Source organism: Acromyrmex echinatior, chromosome 3, assembly GCF_024713525.1.
Source record: "Acromyrmex echinatior isolate Ae372 chromosome 3, ASM2471352v2, whole genome shotgun sequence".
In the NCBI taxonomy this organism is placed as follows: Eukaryota; Metazoa; Arthropoda; class Insecta; order Hymenoptera; family Formicidae; genus Acromyrmex; species Acromyrmex echinatior.
The window spans coordinates 10,317,726-10,337,958 of record NC_141854.1 but is presented as its reverse complement, the minus strand read 5'-3'; the positions used below and the strand labels follow the sequence as shown (position 1 = coordinate 10,337,958).

The 20,233-nt window shown below is 32.4% G+C and overlaps 2 protein-coding genes and 1 long non-coding RNA gene across 6 annotated transcripts in view; 1 reads left to right on the top strand and 2 right to left on the bottom strand.

The window, feature by feature from the left end:
- The window catches only part of LOC147910190 (uncharacterized), a 15,925-nt gene extending 3,324 nt beyond the window's left edge, over positions 1 to 12,601 (bottom strand). The window contains exons 1-2 of the long non-coding RNA XR_015544586.1: positions 11,103 to 12,601; positions 9,563 to 9,659 (exon numbers count right to left, since the gene is read on the bottom strand). This is a non-coding gene — a long non-coding RNA (uncharacterized LOC147910190). The remainder of the gene's footprint in view (positions 1 to 9,562; positions 9,660 to 11,102) is intronic.
- Positions 1 to 15,325, top strand: part of LOC105152882 (uncharacterized) — a 19,790-nt gene extending 4,465 nt beyond the window's left edge. The window contains exons 2-6 of the mRNA XM_011067418.2: positions 9,302 to 9,417; positions 12,595 to 12,710; positions 13,460 to 13,604; positions 13,846 to 14,028; positions 14,507 to 15,325. Coding sequence (XP_011065720.1) covers positions 9,302 to 9,417; positions 12,595 to 12,710; positions 13,460 to 13,604; positions 13,846 to 14,028; positions 14,507 to 14,854 — 908 coding nt within the window. The 3' untranslated portion in view covers positions 14,855 to 15,325. The remainder of the gene's footprint in view (positions 1 to 9,301; positions 9,418 to 12,594; positions 12,711 to 13,459; positions 13,605 to 13,845; positions 14,029 to 14,506) is intronic.
- Positions 14,387 to 20,215, bottom strand: mIF2 (mitochondrial translation initiation factor 2). Of its 4 annotated transcripts, none has more exons than XM_011067439.2 (13): positions 19,669 to 20,215; positions 18,881 to 19,282; positions 18,476 to 18,611; positions 18,096 to 18,379; positions 17,704 to 17,864; positions 17,395 to 17,621; positions 17,042 to 17,312; positions 16,587 to 16,840; positions 16,218 to 16,476; positions 15,912 to 16,076; positions 15,707 to 15,847; positions 15,354 to 15,593; positions 14,387 to 14,892 (listed from the first exon to the last, which is right to left on the bottom strand). In XM_011067439.2, the coding sequence occupies exons 2-12, from the start codon at positions 18,916 to 18,918 to the stop codon at positions 15,421 to 15,423; spliced, it is 2,109 nt and encodes a 702-aa protein (XP_011065741.1). In that variant the 5' UTR covers positions 18,919 to 19,282; positions 19,669 to 20,215; the 3' UTR covers positions 14,387 to 14,892; positions 15,354 to 15,420. The 4 variants fall into 4 exon arrangements, with proteins under 4 accessions (XP_011065741.1, XP_087260657.1, XP_087260658.1 ...); XM_087404531.1 differs by having other exon boundaries at positions 18,881 to 19,069; XM_087404532.1 differs by lacking the exon at positions 19,669 to 20,215 and having other exon boundaries at positions 18,813 to 18,898.
- Positions 20,216 to 20,233: the final 18 nt, after the last annotated feature.

The following is a 20,233-nucleotide window of genomic DNA, read 5'->3' as shown; positions in this document are numbered from 1 at the left end:
TATTATGACAAGCTGTTAAAATACGACCATTGGTTTCCTGCGACATCTGTATATCTTGAATAATTGCCTTTCATGATGCATTAAGAATTTAACATTATAATGTAACATTATTTTCTAATCGCATTTTATTTTCTTCTATCTGTATGCTATATATGTATCGTAACATACTTTTTCAAGCATATTTGCAACAGGAAAAACTTCTATTTAGCGGTGAAAGAGTCCTTGAGCGCGAAAAATAATTTCCTTTCTTTTCTTGTCATTACTTGTCATTAATTGTCAGTGTGGTGAATGAATACATATGTAAGTAACGTGTAAAGTGGCGTACACAGTGAGAAAATATACAATAAGTCGATTTAGGGCCTTATGAAACGGTAACAAGAGAATAAAGCGGTCTATTCAGAAATTTTTCAAATGTTTCAAGGACTTTTGATTATTTTATCAATTTTATCGAAGTAAAACGTTTATTTTTCGATAATAATTTAGAAAATGGCTTCCAAACAGTCTATGAAAAGACGATGGCATGAGCCGACAAAACTTCTAATAAATGTCATTCTATGGCATTGTTCTTATGACACTAATCAGGGTTCTAAGTCGGTCACCGTGATAGGTTTTAATTGGATATTATCTGACCTAAAAAGAACGACATACTCTCTTTCGGTTAAACTGAGCCAAATTTCGTGACATTGTGCATCGCGATTAGCTATATCTATAGTCCCTATATGATTATTAAATTACATAAGGACAACAAAGCTAACATTCATCTGTTGCAATGTCTATTCGCCATTTAAAGATCGTGTGCTCTTCAATCAGGGCTTGCATGTCATTGATCACCTTTAACGGTTTTAAGCTATAGATATACCTACGTATGTATATCCAAGCTATGATTCCTCCCCCCTTCATATCTCTAAAAATATTTCTTTATGTCAATTTCTACGTGGCACGAAAAATATTTGCACTTCGAATTTTAGCTTCAAGAGCGAATATTTTGCTCTTAAATGATTTTGTAATAACTGTTCAGTCATTGTCAGAAGAGACACGTCTATCTTCCTTTTCTTCTTTCAACTATGTTTACAAAGTCCGATTAGCTCACCGTCATGCGTGCTCTATCGTTTGCAATTTATTGGCAAGTCTTGCTAATGTCGCAAAGTAAAACACGCGTGTGCACTCGTGTCGGCTTTAACATGCTTGAATTTACACGTGGCTTAAATGGCATGCAACACGTCGTACGTCGCAGCCAATGAAATATCTCATGTCTGACGAGACATATAAATTACTGGATCGTAATTTAAGTATTTGCTGAATGTAGAAAATGATTCATGAGAGAAAAGTGTCTTGATGCGTCTCAGTTCAACCTCGTCTTCACATGCTTTCCACATAGTCAACTGCTGTCTTTTATGCATTATTTCGTGAGATTTTTTGTGCTTTCGAGGTCTTATTCTCGAAAAATATCATAGATACATGACAATACTGGGGAAGTCTATAATAGAATGTATGCTGTGGTATATATTTTCAGATACTTTTTGAAAATAATGGTTTCGAGATATTAATCTTTTCTAACCTTTGTAACCCAGAAGAACAATATGTCCAAAATGTAGATACGAAGGATCCTAAAGATGTCATCAAGATATTTTTTAGACATGTTATAAAGATATCCTCAAAAAATCTGTCAAAGATATCTGTGTCCTGTTTTTGAATAGATATGCATCTGAGATAAAAAATGTGTCCATCAAAATTTATAATGCTAAATTATACGTTTTGAAGAATCAAAAGGGTTAACTCTAGTCATTTTATTTTGCATTATTTTGCATGTATAATTTACTTTAATTTTACATTATTTGTCAATAAATTTTATAATATCTTGATATTAAATTTAGCTTAACAAAATCTTACTAAATCAATTGAGAAAAATAATTTTATTTTAAAGTAAATATATAATATTAGTGCTTAAATATTTCGATATGAATTTATATACATTTATATCCAATTCTGCAAATCGCGCGCTGAAATCTTTCAGTTTTGAAACGCAATGATAAACAGAATTAGAGTAATAACATCACATATTAAATTGACGAGAAATTTAATATGTTAAATTTAATATGTTATATTAATGCTAAGCACATTTTAGAATTACGGTTGGCAGAATTAGATACGTATATAAATTCGCAGCGAAATATTTAAGTACTAAGATCCGCTTTAACCGAAAATAGAATTATTTCTTTTAATTGATTTATGATTCTCATCGATCTATTTCAAAGATAATTGTTTTATATAATTAATTGGTTAAATAATTGGTTTCTCTTATATCACTTAATGCTTCTAGAGAATTGAATATTAAAATGTTTCATATACGATTTTTACTTTATTTTATCTTCTTTTTTTATCTGTTTATACGCTATTAATTTACACGTATTACACGTACATGCGTGCAAAAGGCTAACGACCGTACTCGTTGGATTGCGAAATTTTGATACGACACTTTAGACTTCCCAGTCCGCGGAATTTGCGACCAGGAACAATGATGTGACAAGTAGAAATATGAGACAACAGAGTATATATGATGAAAGTTACGGATTATAATGGATTAAAACTACATAAGCCACTGAAGCCGCGTGTAAGATTACGATGATTTGTTGGTATCTAGATGTCACGTAAATGTGCATATATGCATATAAACATGAGACTGATTCGAGATATCTGTGAGAACGGGAATTTATTTTTACAATTCGTAATGTCAATGAAGCGAAATCAGTCCGTTGTAAATGTAAGAATTTGTTTGTTCGCAGTTTATTTTGGTATTCTGAAAAGATGTATAATAATAAAAGATAAAAAATCAAAGGCAACTTGAACGCTCTTTCTATTTTAAATCTCTTTTTCTTATATTAATTCTAAATTTAGCGCTTTTATGATAAATGTTAATCTTTAAAGAAAATCAATTAAAAAATACGCAAAAATTGCAAAACATCCTGATATGGAAAGATGTAGCTGAAAATTTGAAAAATAGCTGGAATTTTTTTTTGCATTGTCGCATTGATAACGAATACATTGATACAGCGATTGCGCTTTGTGTTGCAACTAACTTTGTACACTTGTAGAGCATTGCAAATATATGAATTAATGAAAATTCGCGGAAGTTTTACCGTTGAGATACGTATCGTAAATAAAAATTATCTCTTTCACTTGCTACGTTCAAATAGATGAGTTCTGAGACAGTTCATTTGAATTTATTGCTGTAAAAAAATTGTTTTCCTTTTGTCTATGTAGATAAGTCTATGCATGTTCCTACGTTTATACGCAGAAGCATGAAATGCACATTTTCACGAAAGGCAAACTAGGATTTAATGGATCGTTAAAATACATTTAAGATTTATGTATTTTTTACGAATTTATTTATTCTCTTCATGAATAATTTACGAATTTATAGAAATTATGTAGCTGCTAAATTACAAAAACAAGATTATTCTACTAATTTATTTTAATATAAAAATACTAATATAAGGGAAGTGAAAAGAAAAGAAAATTAATTTGGAGATATCAATAATTGGGTAATAAGTAATAACTCTACTTTCTATTTGTACAAAAAAGTCAACGTGTCTTAAGTTTTCTATTTTATAATAATAACAAAATAAGGAAATTTTAAGGATTATTTTAAAAATAAAAAGAAGCAATACGCATACATCAGCTGCGTTCTTTCTAAAGCAAAATTTGTATGGATTTGATTAGTAATAATAAATAGTTTGGATGAGTTTTCTCATATCTTTAGAAAGTCAATCTAAATTTGGAAAATCCTAATAGAATTTTTGTTATCGTCAATCTAAATGTCATTTTATTTAAACATACTAATATACTATTAATTGCGCTTATTTTAAAGACTGCAAACGCATTAATATAATTGAGTTCTTCAATATTAGTTGTTTGATGAATTATTTGATAATAGACAGTTTGCACAATGTATGTACATATGTATTATCGATAACACATAAAATATTAATCTACTCTCTAGATGTCAAGATATCGCGACAACAAATATTTTATCTGCATACTAGTCTATTTTTTAAATTCTTTCTGTATTGAATATACCGTTCTATTTAATACAGGAAGAATTTGAAAAATAGATTTGAGGTTGAGCAAATAAAATGTTTGTTCTCGCGATTTCTTGATATCTACATAGAGTATAGGATTATATTCTATAAGTATATATTATCGATAGTATAAGTATTCAATACACCGTCCTATTAAAGTTACTTTTGAGAATTTTTCGATAAAATCTGGAACACATGTTGTAGGTTGATGTCACAATTTCAGAAAAATAAATGAATTTTTTTTATAGAAAGAAACAGAGAGAGAGAAAGAGGGAGTGAGAGAGAGAGAGAGAGAGAGAGAGACAGCTTTTAAGGAAGTTCTGAAAATTTATGTTAATATTATATTAAATAAACCGTTTTATATGAGGCTTGTGTGAAATCAAATAGTAAATTCAGAAATGCAAAGCAGTAACTGTCAATATAGATAAGAATTTTGATTATTTACTGATATACAGGGTGATCCGAAATTCACAAATTCGGAGTACAGAACATGATACTTTATGCAAAAAAAAGCAACCTTTTCATAAAGTATCATGTCCTGTACTCCGAATTCGTATTTCGGATCACCCAGTATAGATAGCAAATATTCAACAATACTTACGACAATGATACACAATTTATAATAATTATGAGTCCAGTGTCGCATTTGCCAGTAAACTACATATCGTGTACCTTCGGAGTCGATGTCCGGTAACGGTATACCCGATCGTTATACTCTAGGCGAAAGTATCGGGGAGTCTGTCACTACCAGGAGAAACTCAGACTATTCTCAGAATATTTTCTCTGCGATTATATGTACACCCTAGAACGGCTCCCTGTCTTTAGTTATATCTACATGTATATATATATATATATATATATATATATATATATATATATATCTTCTATATCTACTACGTAGGAGAATATGCGATTACTGTGGAAAAAGTTTGTTTGTACGGAAAATAAACTTGTATTTTATGTTAAACATCGGGTTTATATCTTCGTGTTATTAACCCTTAGCCCATCTTCAACGAGACGTTTTCGAATTTTAACTATCTTGGATGCCAACTTTGAAGTTAAATCAAATTTTTATTACAATTTTATTGTGACACTGTTAAAAAAAGGATTGAATCCTATATAATTAACGTAATTATCGATATTAATAATTGTGATTTTTATTCTATTTCTTCCCCAGGCACTTTCAAGCAATATTTTATTCTTCAAAGTTATTAACGCTGAAAACAGGCAGACAAGTGATATTTGATGAGAGAAAAATTTGATTATTTAAAATCGAGAGCTAAATTAAAATGAATATCAAATTATTGTTTATATTAAAGCAGAGAAACGTTTCAAAATAAAGTAGTTTGCCTACATTGAACTATACTACTACTTTTTTCGTCCGATAGATTAAAACAATTTTGATAAACTCATTTCTTCTTACTGTAATACGATATTGTATACATTTCCACACCACGTGGTGAGATAGATTCTATCACGTGAGAAGTTTCGAAACATTTCTTTCTGAGTGTGATAGAAAAAAACGCGAACGTTATAAATCGATCAAGATTAAACATCACTAGCTGGCCACTACAGTTCGATCGAGATTAGATATCTCGGAATCTATTATTAAAAGCCAATGTTTCTTTTATAGTTTCGCGATATTAATACGGCTTTGTCGGCAGTGGCTCTTTGAATCTTTTGCACGAGGCGAATTTGGCATTGTGCCCGTGGCCGATATATGTCACGAAGAAACGAAAGCAGTCCTTCTGCTGACTTTGTCGTCATCATTGCGTCGCGACACACTGCCAAAGTAGCGAACAAAGTCGGAAGAATACTACGTCCTGTTGACGTCAACTGCACGTCGAGGAATTTTTTGAAGTATACAATCGCGTATCGAATCAATGTTTTTCTTAATGATGACTGTGTTGAAATCAATCTTAGCATGTACGACTAATTACGGCATTATGTTATAAAGTAGTATTTTTTTCTTTTGCTAATATCATATTTAATTTCTTACATTCTTAATTAGCAAAAAAGCAAAATAGTAGTGATCTTTATTTTAATGTCAAAATAACAATAAATAACGTCAGCTTGCTACTTGAGTTTATACAGGGTGGGCCATCTATTGGTACGTTTTTAAAAATGCGATCAAATGAGCATACATTGATATTTTTTATTAATTTTTTTTTTGTTGTGAAGCTAAAAGTATCCGCGTCAAGAATGAAAAACGATTTCGTTCATGTGGCTCCCTCTACTGGCCTTACAGTATGCCATTCGGTCACCCCAATTATTAATGACATTTTGGACTACCTCGGCGCCAATTTCACTCAAAACAGTCGTAATATAATGTCATCCACTAACATCCCTTTCTCACGAACTTTCCTCACCAATTTGCGTATAGCTCCTTCGGTGGGTGCTCTATCACGACCCATATTTCTTTTCAAAATTCGTACAGTTTCGGCGACACAGCACTGACTTTGAAAATAAGTTTTTAAAATTTCAAAACGCTCTTCAAGAGAAAACATGTTGTTTCGTGCCGCGGACGGTATGACTAATAAACTGTCAAAATTTCGGGTCTGTAGCTCGTTCGGTGTTGCCATACGACGAAATTCAAAAACGTACCAATAGATGGCCCACCCTGTATATAAAAAAATTATAGTCACTTGAAAAAATTACATAAAATATTATGCGTTATAGCTCGACATTAATGTCAAGGTTTCCATTTGTAAAAGAATATCTCTCTGTAAGCATATTTATATAGTTCAAAAGTATTAAAATATAAAGAAATGTATTTTAGACACCGAAAAAAAAATTGCTGTTTTAAAAAATATTATAATTTATTATAGATTCAATTAAATATAGCTGGTTGTTAAAGAAATAATACGTTGATATGACCCATGTACATTTATAACTTAAATATATATATTTAAATTAATCAACTTGAATTAAATTAAAGAAATTTGGCATCGCATTCAAAAATTTATAAAATTTATAAATAAAATTATTTTGAACCTCGTCTGGTGTTATTTTTAGCATTAAACGCATAACCGAAAATAAAATTTAATTACCAAATGTATAAGAGTGAAGAATAAGAGTTAATCGAGTGAACACTAGCCGGACAAATGTAATAATCGCGAATGCGATACGCACGCGGAGCATACATATCTACAGTTTCTCCTCTCATCTCTCATGGACGGATCTCGTTACGACACGAGCCTCGGGGACGATGGCTTTCTCGATAATCATGACCTCGCGTCAGCTTCCAAGGCTTGCTGCTAACCGTTTTTGATTTTCACTACTTAACTCGGCGACGCAAAATTGACGTCAATAAATAAACACCGTTAATGTCACCTTTCGCGACGTTTTCACTGACTCATAAGAGCATCGACATTAATTCAAATAAACGTCAGATTAGTCATACTTTATATTTCGATACGCATAAATCATGTAATTATTTTATTAATATTTCACTTCATTTATCTTATTCTGTTTTATGAATTGAAATGGGACATATATTTTTTATATAGCATATATCTTTAGATTAGATGCATTGTGACAATCATAACGAAATAGTTGCGACAAACGGAAATGCATCAATCATTTTTTTATATTTTAAATAATATTTTTATTTTTTGGTTAAGTAAAAGAAGTTATGATAAATAAAAAGTTTTGAATGCGACGTGATATTGTAAAATATTTGATAAAATATAATTGTGACCGTGTGTAAGAGCAACAAAGAGATAAACCTGTCTGTTGGTTTCGTTTTTTTTTACTCCGCTATCACAATATCGGTCTCAGTGTCAATAAACATTCATTGAGCGAAAGACTTAATCGATCATCAATGCAGCTGGCATCGGTATTGCATATCGCTTAGACGCTACAGTCGAGAAATTTAATACTTAATACCCCTACGCTTCCTTAATCCGTAATCAGTGTTCAGCGTAATCATCCGCGAAATCTAAGCCTTTCAACATTTATATACTGTAATATTAAACTGGTGTATACGTACAGTGAGTACAAAAAGTATTCGTACAGAGAAAATATTTTTTAAAAAAACTTTGTTTTAAAAAATTAAATATTATCCAGCGAGAAATGAATCATCGAATTGATGTCGAATCGATACGATGATTTCATCAATTCGACGTCGATTCGACGTTTAATTGATGATCATTTCTTGCTGGGTAATTAACAATTTATTCATAAAGTATAAAACAGATTGTATGTTTCTTAAAATTATAACAAAAAGATGTGTATTAATTATAGAAAATATATTATCTGAAAAATAAACGAAATTTAAAAGTTCCGTTGTTTGAATGCTCAAAAAGTATTCGTACTGTAGCTTATAATTGAGAAATGTAGCTTATAATATCAGAAATACATGCGAAGCTTTGTATATGTTAGAACAGAATATATTCGTTATATAAAATTGCTAATTAATGTTTATTTTCTACAAATAAGATTTTTTTTTATAAAAAATTTCCTTGTACGAATACTTTTTGCTCTCACTGTAGTAATATTCTATTCACATAAGTTCAGAAATTTGTGAGTCAATTAATACCACGTGAAGAAAATTTTCAAAGAATTAAGTAAAAAGGTCATTTGTAAATTTCTATTTTAAGCAGCAGTTGTTGAGATAATAAGGGTGCAAGTGTGGCCTAATTATGGATTACATTTAGACGATTACTTGTCTATAAGTGACGCATGCGGTAGTGTAGTGAACGCTGGTAAGTGCACACTTTAGCACTTATTAATGCTCACAGATAAAGGTAATTTATCCATACTTAAACTCTAAAAAAAAACTACTGCGTAAGATAAAAATATATATTAAGCCGAATATTACGTGTTATAATTGGATTGTTCGGAAAGTCCATATAAATTTTCAAACAAAAATTAAATAAAAATTTTTTTGTTAAGAATAATTTTTATCTGTAATATATGCACATTTTGTTAGACAATATTTTTTCATCTTTCGAATAATTTCATAATTCTTCTCCCATAAAAGTTCTAAATGTCATCTACTAAAAAAATCTACAATAATTGATAATTAATTTGTATTCTTCTAATATGTTACTTGTATTTTGCACTCAACATAAAATTGGTACAGTTAAATCGCATATAAAGTTTTCAAAAATGAATAAAGATAAGTAATTATTTTAGAACAAACAAGACGAATAAGCGTACTTCTTTCCGTGCAATTTTATTTCTCGTCTCTATACTCAAGTATTCTCTTATGATTTCAGGCACTGAGAGATGCCCTCAGAAGGGAGTCGTCAAGCTGGTGGCCTCGAAACTGCTAAGGGCGCTGTCCGAGAAAGGATTGGCCTTGCTCGTCAACCACGGCATTCCAGAATGGAAGGTATAATGAGAAAAAGAGGGAGAGATACGTTTGCAAAACGATTAGCGATCGCGAGGCTTCCTTTGATTGATCAGGCGCCGGTTTCGGTCTTGCCGATTTCCGTCGCTCGCAAATGTGGTCAATATCATGCGTTGTCGCAACTTACCGTCGCGCGTGACCAAATAATTTGAAGTACCAACTGAAACGAATTGAATAATTGATGACCTTATTGCAGTGTTGAAATATGTTGAATTCCAAATTACCTGAAAAAAAACAATATTAATTATCGAGTCATTCTGTACAGACATTTGAGAAAATATATTAAGAAATTTTTTAGAATCGACGACTTTGCTGACAATTATATAAAAATGTATTCTATTGTCAATCTTAATTGTAATTCACAAGGCTAAATAATTAGTTAATTAAAGCGTAATTAGAAATAAGCTTTGATGCTAAATATTATTTGTAAATACAATATTATTTTTGTTGATATTAATTCGTGGTACATAATATCGCCGTTATAATTAGTTAACAATAGCAATTAATAATCTTCTCCTCAACTACGAGAGAGAACTTTTATCGAAGAATTCATAATTTACATAAATTAAAGATTTTTTTTTCTTCGTTATCAAACGCTTATCTCGGAATTCGATATCTTGGAGCAGCGAATAAATCAAGTAGCAGTTGCGTTTTCAAGGGCCCACGATAAATACAATACTTGTGACGCGATGGCCTTGCCGGCATTCATGCCTGCTATCGGAAACTTAACTGCGGGTGATACGGCGACGGCCGTATTGCAGTATTTCGTGCGATAATCCGCACTACGACTTACGTACTTGTAATCGCGAATGTTCGTCGATGAGTAACGCGGCTGCAAGAATATTACTCGTGCACGCGCAAGAAAACACACTGAAAAAACCGTGCAGGCGTGCCGCTAAAATATATCACCGTAGGAAGATAAGACGTTTTTTCAAGGATACTTTGTAAAGTATCGCTTGAACGAAGTTCGTGAGATTTCGATTCGAGCACTAATCAACGGTAGCTAGTGTATGGTAGTCAGAAAGTTCATTAAAACGTCAAGTAATCGCTTATCGCTTATATATTATTAAGATAAATATACCGAATGAGTATCTGACACAAGTCATTAATTCAACAGGCGTGATCTTTGTTTAACATAGACTTGATTTTTTTATTTGTCCATGTTATTGATCGATAGATTGTCGGAATTAATAATGTTAAAGTAGCTCGGATCCTCTTGTCTTCCTTGACTTTTTCTAAATACGTCAAAAAGAAATGTTGAGAAATCTTGTCGGCTTGTATATTGATAGAATTGATTTACTGTTTCTACTTGTATCCCACCAATTCCGATGATCGCATCGTAGCACTTCAAAAATTTCGAAGTTTATGAGAAAAAACCATGTCTTCGATCGTTGAATTTTTACTCTTGTCTCAGATCTTTTTACACAGTTTGTGTAAAAAAAAACCTTTGCATCTTTAAAATCTTTTTATTGACCGTCACAGATCTCGCGATTGAATTATAATTTGTGAAAAGAAAAACTTTCGCACATCTTCGATCATTTTTAAAGATCTGTTTTTTATTCCTGCACTAGAATTCTCTTTCTCGCTTTCGAAATATTAAACAAATATCAAACATATACCTATTTCGTTTTAACTTCCAAAAGTTTAGCTACAGAAAATAGACTTACTGACTGTTTCAGATCTCGCAATTAAATCACAATTTACGGGAAAAAACATTTATCGGAGTGCCACGATTTCACAATCAAATTGCAATTTGCGGAAAAGAATCGTTACGCGTTTTTCGATCATTCTTAGCGGACTGCTGTAGATTTCGCGAATCACAAACCGTGAAGCGACGGCAATGGACAATACGCGGCAGAACAAAGCCACACTGGTCGTAATCGACGATGCACTTTGTTCCACGTATTGGTTTCCATTTCCAGTTATTGAAATAGCACGCGGATAAGCGCGCGTCGACATGCAACGATTATTCCGCGATGGAATTAGGAGCGATAATTCTCGGGTTTTTTCCTCCATCATGCCGATCTTTTCTGGCATTACGTAACAGACACATGTGATATTACGCCATCGATAATATCAGAATAAATATCATACTCGATCATCTTCCGTAGAGATACTGTCCGTGGCTAAGAGAACCGTTGCGTGACATATGACCCACGTGAATCACTGCTCGGTCTTCGATACCTCGTGACATTACCTTCCCGTTATTACTTGTCATTCGAGGAATCGCGCGAATGCCGCGAACGCGGCGTGTTATGACACCTTGCGCAATGGCTACGTTCAGTAGAAAAAGCAATTTTGCAACTGCTGTAAAATTCTTTGATATGATCTCGCCCTTAGTTCCTCGCTGGATTTAATGCATAAACCAATCATATAAAGAATTGTACAACAATTCCCGCTTTTCCTGCTGAACGCAGTTATACGGCGCTCGACGTGTCGCGTGTATTTAAAACCGCGAAGGAAAAAAATTATAAAAATGCGCAGTTTCTTGAAAAGAAATCTTCGTTGAAGATCGACGCGAGTAATTGAAGTAGTAATTTGAATAGTTCAATTTGAATTTAAAATGCGATTAAAATTGCATCGCGAGGAAAATTGAAACAAAAATCGTGTAAATCGGGTGTCAGTGTATAATTTCTCAACGATTTATTTAAGAGCGATTGTTTATATAATATTGTGATTACGTAAGAGCGATATCGTAAACTACAATGCGGTTCGCATCTTTTTTGCGAAAATATTAACTCCTCCATGCGCTCTGCTGCTCTTGTCTTTCTCTTTTTTCGCGCGTTGGAATTTTTTTCTAATTAGGTGAAACTTATCGGAAATGTTCGATTCGCCATTTGCGAAACTACTTATTGTTGAACGTTATCGGAATGATCTAGATATCATCGCAATGTGTTTCTCCGCGTTACGTATGTTGTCTCTTAACAATGTAACGCGAAATTTGAAAGATGCGATTATAGTTGTCGAGATACAGGAGATACGTGAATCTCTCCATTCGGAGCAATAATTTTCATCGAAAGCGGATCTTATCATTACGTAAATATTCGTTTTTTTTTTCTTTCTATTGTATTTCGTTCACATCTAATTGCGACGTCGAAGCGAAAAATCTTACAATTGTTCCACAAACTTCGTTATAAATTTATTTCTCATATTTTGCAGATGAAGGCAGCTTACAGAGTTCTAGACACATTTTGCGAATTGCCGGACGAAACGCGAGCAAAATACGAACGCGTTTCGCCGGATAATCACGGCTACGTTAAACCAGGCACGGAGAAGTAAGTTGGAAAATTGCGTTCTCAAATTGTTCCTGTAATTGAATTTGCTGCAATTCGATTTAATGAACGTTCTCTTCTATTAACCGACCGCGATTTGATAACGAAAAGCAACATGTATTGTTCGGTTCATATTCTGTAAATATTTCTGTTTCTAATAAAATTAATTATTATATAATTATGTTGCTCATTCGCTACGATAACAGAACTACGATAAAAAATTGCCAGTTTTTAGTTGCTTGCAGAAAAAAGGAAAAATCAAGAAAAAAAATTTTAACTTTAAAAGAACATACTTTTATTTTTATACAATCAGTTATTCAAATTTCAAAATATAAGATTTTTATAATTCAAAGTATTTAAATTCATTTTTTGGAAAACTTTGTTATTTGAGCTATATCATTGTAATAAATCGTTATTATAACAAATGAGCGATATGTTTTGTTCACATATAAATTTGGCTGTATTCCAAAATTTACTGCCAGTATTGAAAATCTATAATGCACGTAAACTATAGATTTTCAGTACTGGCAGTAAATTTTGAAACACAACCTATATATATATATATATATATATATATATATATATATATATATATATATAAATTATATTTAATTTGTGAATATTTAAACTTCAAATAATTATTTTTCAGTGGATGTGGGATATTCTTTAAAATTTATGAAATTTGTGTATATTGCGATAGTGATATAAGTTTCTGTCAGCGTTTTAAATTGAATTTATTTTCTTATGATAAGATTTTCGGACGAGATGGAGCTTCGTCATGCATTTAACGTAACCGGATGTGGACGAATTCTGCCAGAAGATGACGTTCCTGGATATAGATCAGCAGTGGATGAATTGACACGTGATTTCAAGCAATTAGCCACCATGCTTCTTACCGTAATAATCCCTATCTTATTTAATAATTACGTTTCGTTTGCATATATGAATTTAATTCCTAGATTCTGTTTATTATTTTATCTCTTTCTGCGAATATAATATCTTTGTTCTATTGTTATCATTTTATCTATTCTTTCGAGGTAAGAGTAAAGGATCTTGCTGTGTTTGATCTTTGAATTGTAACTCTCAGTGAGAGTTGTTTAATCACTATATATAGAATGAAAAACCCGGTTTGCTGCAGGCTCTGTCTGTGGGTTTGGAACAGTCCCACGACTTCCTGTTGTCAAAGCACGCGCACATACTCGGCCCTGGCAACGCATCCACCCTGCGTCTCCTCTACTATCCGCCACTCGGTACACCGGTACAAGGACTGACCCGATGCGGCGCCCATTGCGACTATGGCACTTTCACTTTGTTGGCGCAGGTATGCAGATTGCGGGATTACATTACACGCTGGAAACTTATAATCCGTCCACTACAAGGCTACAAGATCGTAAATTTTCTGAAAAATCTATTTCACGACGCGCTCTGCATGTTACGTATCATAAATTCTATCTTTAATTATATATCTTAATTTTGTCGAAATTGACAGAGATATCTCGACACGTTCATTCGTGCATGTTTCATGATAAACGGCTCTAACCACTATCAAATAAAATGTGAAGATATTTAGATGCGTCGAGAAGGCATTAGGCAAGAATTAAAAGATAATGAATTATTAAACATTAAGCAGAAGTGATTTAAATACAGTATATCGCAAATTGCGATTGAAGAATATCAAGTCGATATAAAAGTAACATTATATTATGTACAATATACATTTATATGTACAGATCGCTATTAATTACAAATTATTATTAATTATATCCTATAATTTATACAAAATGATAAAATATTTTCAGGACTGCGAGGGTGGCCTTGAAATTCAAATTGGGGAAAGATGGGCTAGAGTAGGTCATCTTCCAGGCGCCATATTAGTGAACACTGGAGAGTTATTGGGACACTGGACCAACGGGCAGCTTCCAGCACTCAGACATCGTGTTGTTATGCCAGAACACTGTGGTCGCGGCCGTCATTCCATCGCTTTCTTTGTACATCCAGATGACAATATTCCTATCGAGCCATTAGATACAAAGATCACCATAGCCAACCAGGAAACAACTCTTTGCCGCCTTCAGAAAAAGAAACGTAGTGTCCTCACGGCATATCAACATCTTCAACGTCGTTTTCGCGAGACTTACGCATCTTAATATGCTGTATGCGAGCCTGAATATTCTGTCAGACTGACCTAAAAACTGGAAATTATAAGTCTTAGGAAACTATAAGTCTTAACGCTCGTCGAGTTGGAGCAAAAATAAAATTTCGCGAAAATTCGAAAGAGGTCGATTTTATGGGCAGTGAAATTAAGATCACCTAGCTACGTTTTAAAGTATGACCAACATATCTTGCTGTATATTGCTTGATATATACTATAAAAAAAATGTTAAAAAGTATTACGCATAATATCCATTCCATTTAGGGTGAACAAAGGACCAGATCGCCGATAATTCTAATTTTGACGATTAACGGCATAGCTTGGCTGTCTTAATTTCACGATTTACGTTCAAGAGTCAAACACCCTCACGAAGCGAAATTACGAAACTGAATGTCAAAGAAAGATGTAAAAAGAATGTAAAAGAAAATTGCGATTCTCAGTCAGTAATAAATAAATTTGTACTTAATTCGGAAATATTTCCATCATTCCTGTACCTAATAACTCGAATGAAGAGATTGTATATTGTTTTGCTTCATTTAATCTTGCAATCTTTGAAATTGTTTAGAATCCAGGATCCCAGTCAGTTTCTTGTGGTTTCTGATACGTTTGATAACAAATTAAAATGTCCCCAGTTTTGAAAGATAATGTCGGATCTTCGAACCTCAAACCGCATTCCACATTAGTCTTGATTGTTTCTGTTTCATTTTTCATATGTCTCATTGACACCAATTTTCCTAAAAAATTAAAAGTAAATGTCATTTTATTTCTCTTTTAGGATTTTCTCTCTCTCTCTCTCTCTCTCTCTCTCTCTCTCTCTCTCTCTCTCTCATTCAAGCATTATTTTTACCGGTAAAAAGAACTTCCTGTTCACGCATCAATCGATACATTGCATTTTTTTTGAGATTGCCTTTGGTACATCGACAACCCGCAACCTTTACTTTCTTTTTCTTATCTGTGATTTCGAACTCTTGCAATACATTTGCTTCACCTATAAGGAAATCAATAGTCAAGATAAATATACGATTACTACTATGACTCATGCTCTCTCATACCTATCATTTCTTCGGTATCAACCGGTGGAAGTTTCGAATTTATCTCGTTCTTAACATCGTCAATGAGCTTATATATCACATTGTATGGACGGATCGATATCTTTTTTTCATTAACTTCCTGTTGCAAGTTTTTCATTACACCAACATTAAAAGGATATATGATGGCTATAAATATTTCATAATGATTTATAGAGGATAATACTAATCAATATCATGTATAATTAAAAGGATATATGATGGCTATAAATATTTCATGATATTGAGATTTATAGAGGATAATACTAATCGATATCATGTATGTCTTACCATTAAACATGTCTGCCATTTGTAAATCTGTTTCTGTAACAGGTCCAACGCCATAATGGATGACATTTAATTCACATTTGTCGTCACTCCCGTAGGTATTAAAAACATCTAATATAGCTTCTACAGAGCCAGCGACATCACCTTTTATGACAATGTTAAGTTTAGGTTTCTCATCATCAGGCCTTTCATTTTTAACAGGTGTTAATAACTTTGCATATCTGCCGCGCGCTCTTCTCTTTGCCAGATGTTCCTTATATTCCTATAATTATCGAATAATAAAGTGAGATAGGATAAACACATGGAAATAAACAAGGTCACATAATAGTGTCTCTTTACTATATTTTATATTATATTATAAAAAAAACTTACTTTCAGATATTCTTCGTGCTTTTTGTCCGCTGCAATTTTATGTTCCTGCGCCAGTTGTGCACCTTTCTCCGCTTCTCTGTATCGCATTACTGTGCGTGCTTTCTTCTCATTCTCAACTTCTAATATTTCATCTCCGGCAGTAGGTAAATCCTTCCATCCGATAATCTGCACCGCATCGGATAATTTGGCTTCCGTAACTGGATTTCCGGAATGATCGAACATAGCTCTTACTTTAGCCCACGTTAACCCGCTCACTATCATCAAACGAAAACATTAGATTAACATTCAAAACATCAAAATTACTAAACTGTCTTAAAATATATTAGAGAAAAAAACAGATTTATGCAAAACTTTTCAAAGACATGTTTTGTGGAACTAAATTATAATTTTTTAAAGAAATCGCTTATATCTCTTTCTTTATCTTTCATATTTGAGGCAAAATATTTTGCTCTTACCAAGGTATGCACCCTTTCTCAGAGTACCACGTTGAATCAAAGCTGTCGCTAATTTGCCACGATGACGATCGGTAAAACATTCAATTACGACAGCTTCAACTAATCCCGTTGGATCACCCTTTAATCCCACGAGTTCGGCTTGTAATGCTATAGCCTCTATCAAAGTATCTAAATTGGTTCCATGTAAAGCTGATATATTAACGCTCTGAATGTCCCCGCCCATTGCCTCCACTTGAATTCCTTGTTGTGCAAGCATCTTTTGCGTTCTTATCTAAAATACATATATTATAAACTATGTTGCTCTATTATTAATGATTCTATTGATCATTAAAATGAATGTTAAAATCGCATACAATATCGGCTTCTGGTTTATCGATTTTGTTGATAGCCACGATAATCGGAACATTCACTGCATTTGCCATATTTATACTTTCTATGGTTTGTTCCATCACGCCATCATCTGCTGCAACCACTATTACTATAATATCAGTTACTTGTGCGCCTCTCATTCGCATAATATTAAAAGCGGCGTGCCCAGGAGTATCCAAAAATGTAATCGTTTCACCCGTTTTCAACGTTACTATCAATTGGGATATTAGAGAAAACTTGTTAACATAATGTATTATATATGATGATAAATACAATAAGATCTTATTATTTACCATTGAAAGCTCCAATATGTTGAGTGATACCACCAAATTCCATTTTTACAACTGATGTATTACGTAATGTATCTAGCAATGTAGTTTTGCCATGATCAACATGGCCCATAATTGTTACTACTGGACGACGTTTTATTAGTACAGATTCATCCGGTGGAGGTCTGATAAATAAAATATAAATGAAATATAAAACAATACAAATTCTATCGATCTTATCTTATATTTGATTAAGGCTTGTTTCCATCAATGTAAATTAACTTTAATTTAATCGCGGTTCAACTTTTTATCCTTTTCTAATTTTTAGAACTAGAAATTAAAATGTAAGTTAAACTGAGATTAAAGTTAATCTGCATTAAAATAGAAATGGATATAATATAGTTAATTATTAATACCTTTTAACAACATTACAATTCTGTGTATTCTTTTCTATTTTATCTGATCTAGATATCACTTTAAACTTTGCCCCAAGTTTCCGCACAGCATTGTACAATATATTTGGATCCTCTACAATAGTATTTCTATTGTAACGTCTAGATGAATCAGAGAAAGAAATTGCATCCATGACATCATTTATATCCCTTCCTGCAGATGCTGCCAGTTCTGATACAGTCATTTGGTTCCATACATCCACGACTGGCAAACGTTTTTTCGGTTTGATTTGAGGGAAAACATTCGGCTGTTATAAATAATTTTAAATTTCGATATCATACTATCTAAAAATTAAATGCTTACATATAAAGTATTCAGTGATTTTATAACTTTAGAAATGTACCTTTTTTGATGTGCTCTTGAAATATTGTAGTGTTGTATGATAATGCCGGCATTGCGTACATGTGAGAAACAAACTATGAAAGTTGTACTTCCTTACATTATTGCTTTTGATAATATCACAGAGTGGCCTCAGTAAACTGCAAATTGTAATATAAAATTATTACAGAAAATATACTCTCCATTAAACCATAACATATATTTATGCAAGTTATTACATAATGGTTTTACATTTTTAAAGGATAAAGAAAATTGATAACACTATGTAATATAGAAGGTTATGTTTCTCTTTTGTAAGAATATTTTAATTTCTCACAATGCTCTTATAATGAAATACACACACTGTGCAGCAACTTGAAGATGCAACTTTGATCATTGTGATAATATTTTCAAGAAAAAAAATAATCACCTAAATTTTGTACACATTCTGAACAAGGAAGTAGTCATGTTTACATCAGCTGTTGATTACACAATCAGATTAGCCAACTTTGAAAAATTGAAGGATTTGTAATTCTTTGTCTCAGCAGAGACTAGACAAATTTGAGAGTGGCCATTTCGGCCTTCTTCGTGTGATGCTTGAAACTTCTGTATACTAGCGCTACAACATCATTTTTATGAAAACTGCGTGATACATTAGAGATTTGTTTTCTGTTCCTGCACGAGGATTGCACTAGAACTGAACTGAATTGAACTAGTGCAATCCAAAACTGACGAGTGTAAAGCCTGTGCCTTTTGTTTCTTGAATCTTGTTTTTTGTTATTTTTTACATCTTGGCTTTTTGCTTCTTATCCGGTTTTTTGTTTTATATCGTCTGAAATAAAAGTTAACAAATTTTGAAAGAAACAAGAAATACATAGTAAAAAATACAATTGTTGATAAAACGATTGCAAAGGAGAAAAAAACAAAAGGTAAAAAACAAGAAACAGGAAACAAAGAGCACATTGTAGAATAGGCTTAAGCGTGCAGGCAAGGAATAAAAAACGTTTTAGTGCAAGATAAAAATGGCGTCTCATATTGTTTATATGAAAGTATTAGATTTGTGTGATGAAAATGAATGCAATTCCATTAAAAAAAATTCTTAATTAAAGATAGTGATGACACAAAATGTTTGTATATGTAGGCTTGCTATTATTTATATATATTTATCATTTTATCACTCATAAATTCTCAGATAATTATTTAGAAAATGTCCCTTACCTTCAATTTTAATAAAATTATCTCAATTTTAATAAAATTAGCTCATTTGTCACATTTATGCATGAAACGAAAGAATCTGGCAGTAAAATGTCATGCTTAGGCTCGCAAACTGAGATATTAAACGTTAAAGTTGACGATATTGTGTTTAGGAAATCTATCACACCGACTTAATGCAGCGCTATGTACACGTACTTTAGTCTATATTTATTTAGAATAATTTTTCGTTCATCTCGATTTTAATGAAATTAGGCTCATTCAATGCATTTTATTCAAAACGAAAGCCTGCTCTGTTCTTGCTGTGTGCGAAAAGTTGTAAAATTAAACAATGAAAAGAAGACGATTTGAATACTAATAAACGTTAATATATCGCTGTAGAAGTAAGTTAGTAAAAAATCTATGCACAGGTAGCCATAAAGTATAAGAATGTGATTGCAGCATATGCTTTCATCACGATATTTCACAGCTGACAGATTTCTTAACGTCAATAATTATCAACTTCAATGCTTAATATCTCGGTTCGCGGAACTAGAAATCTGATTTTGACTACACTTTTCAAAGTCTAGTT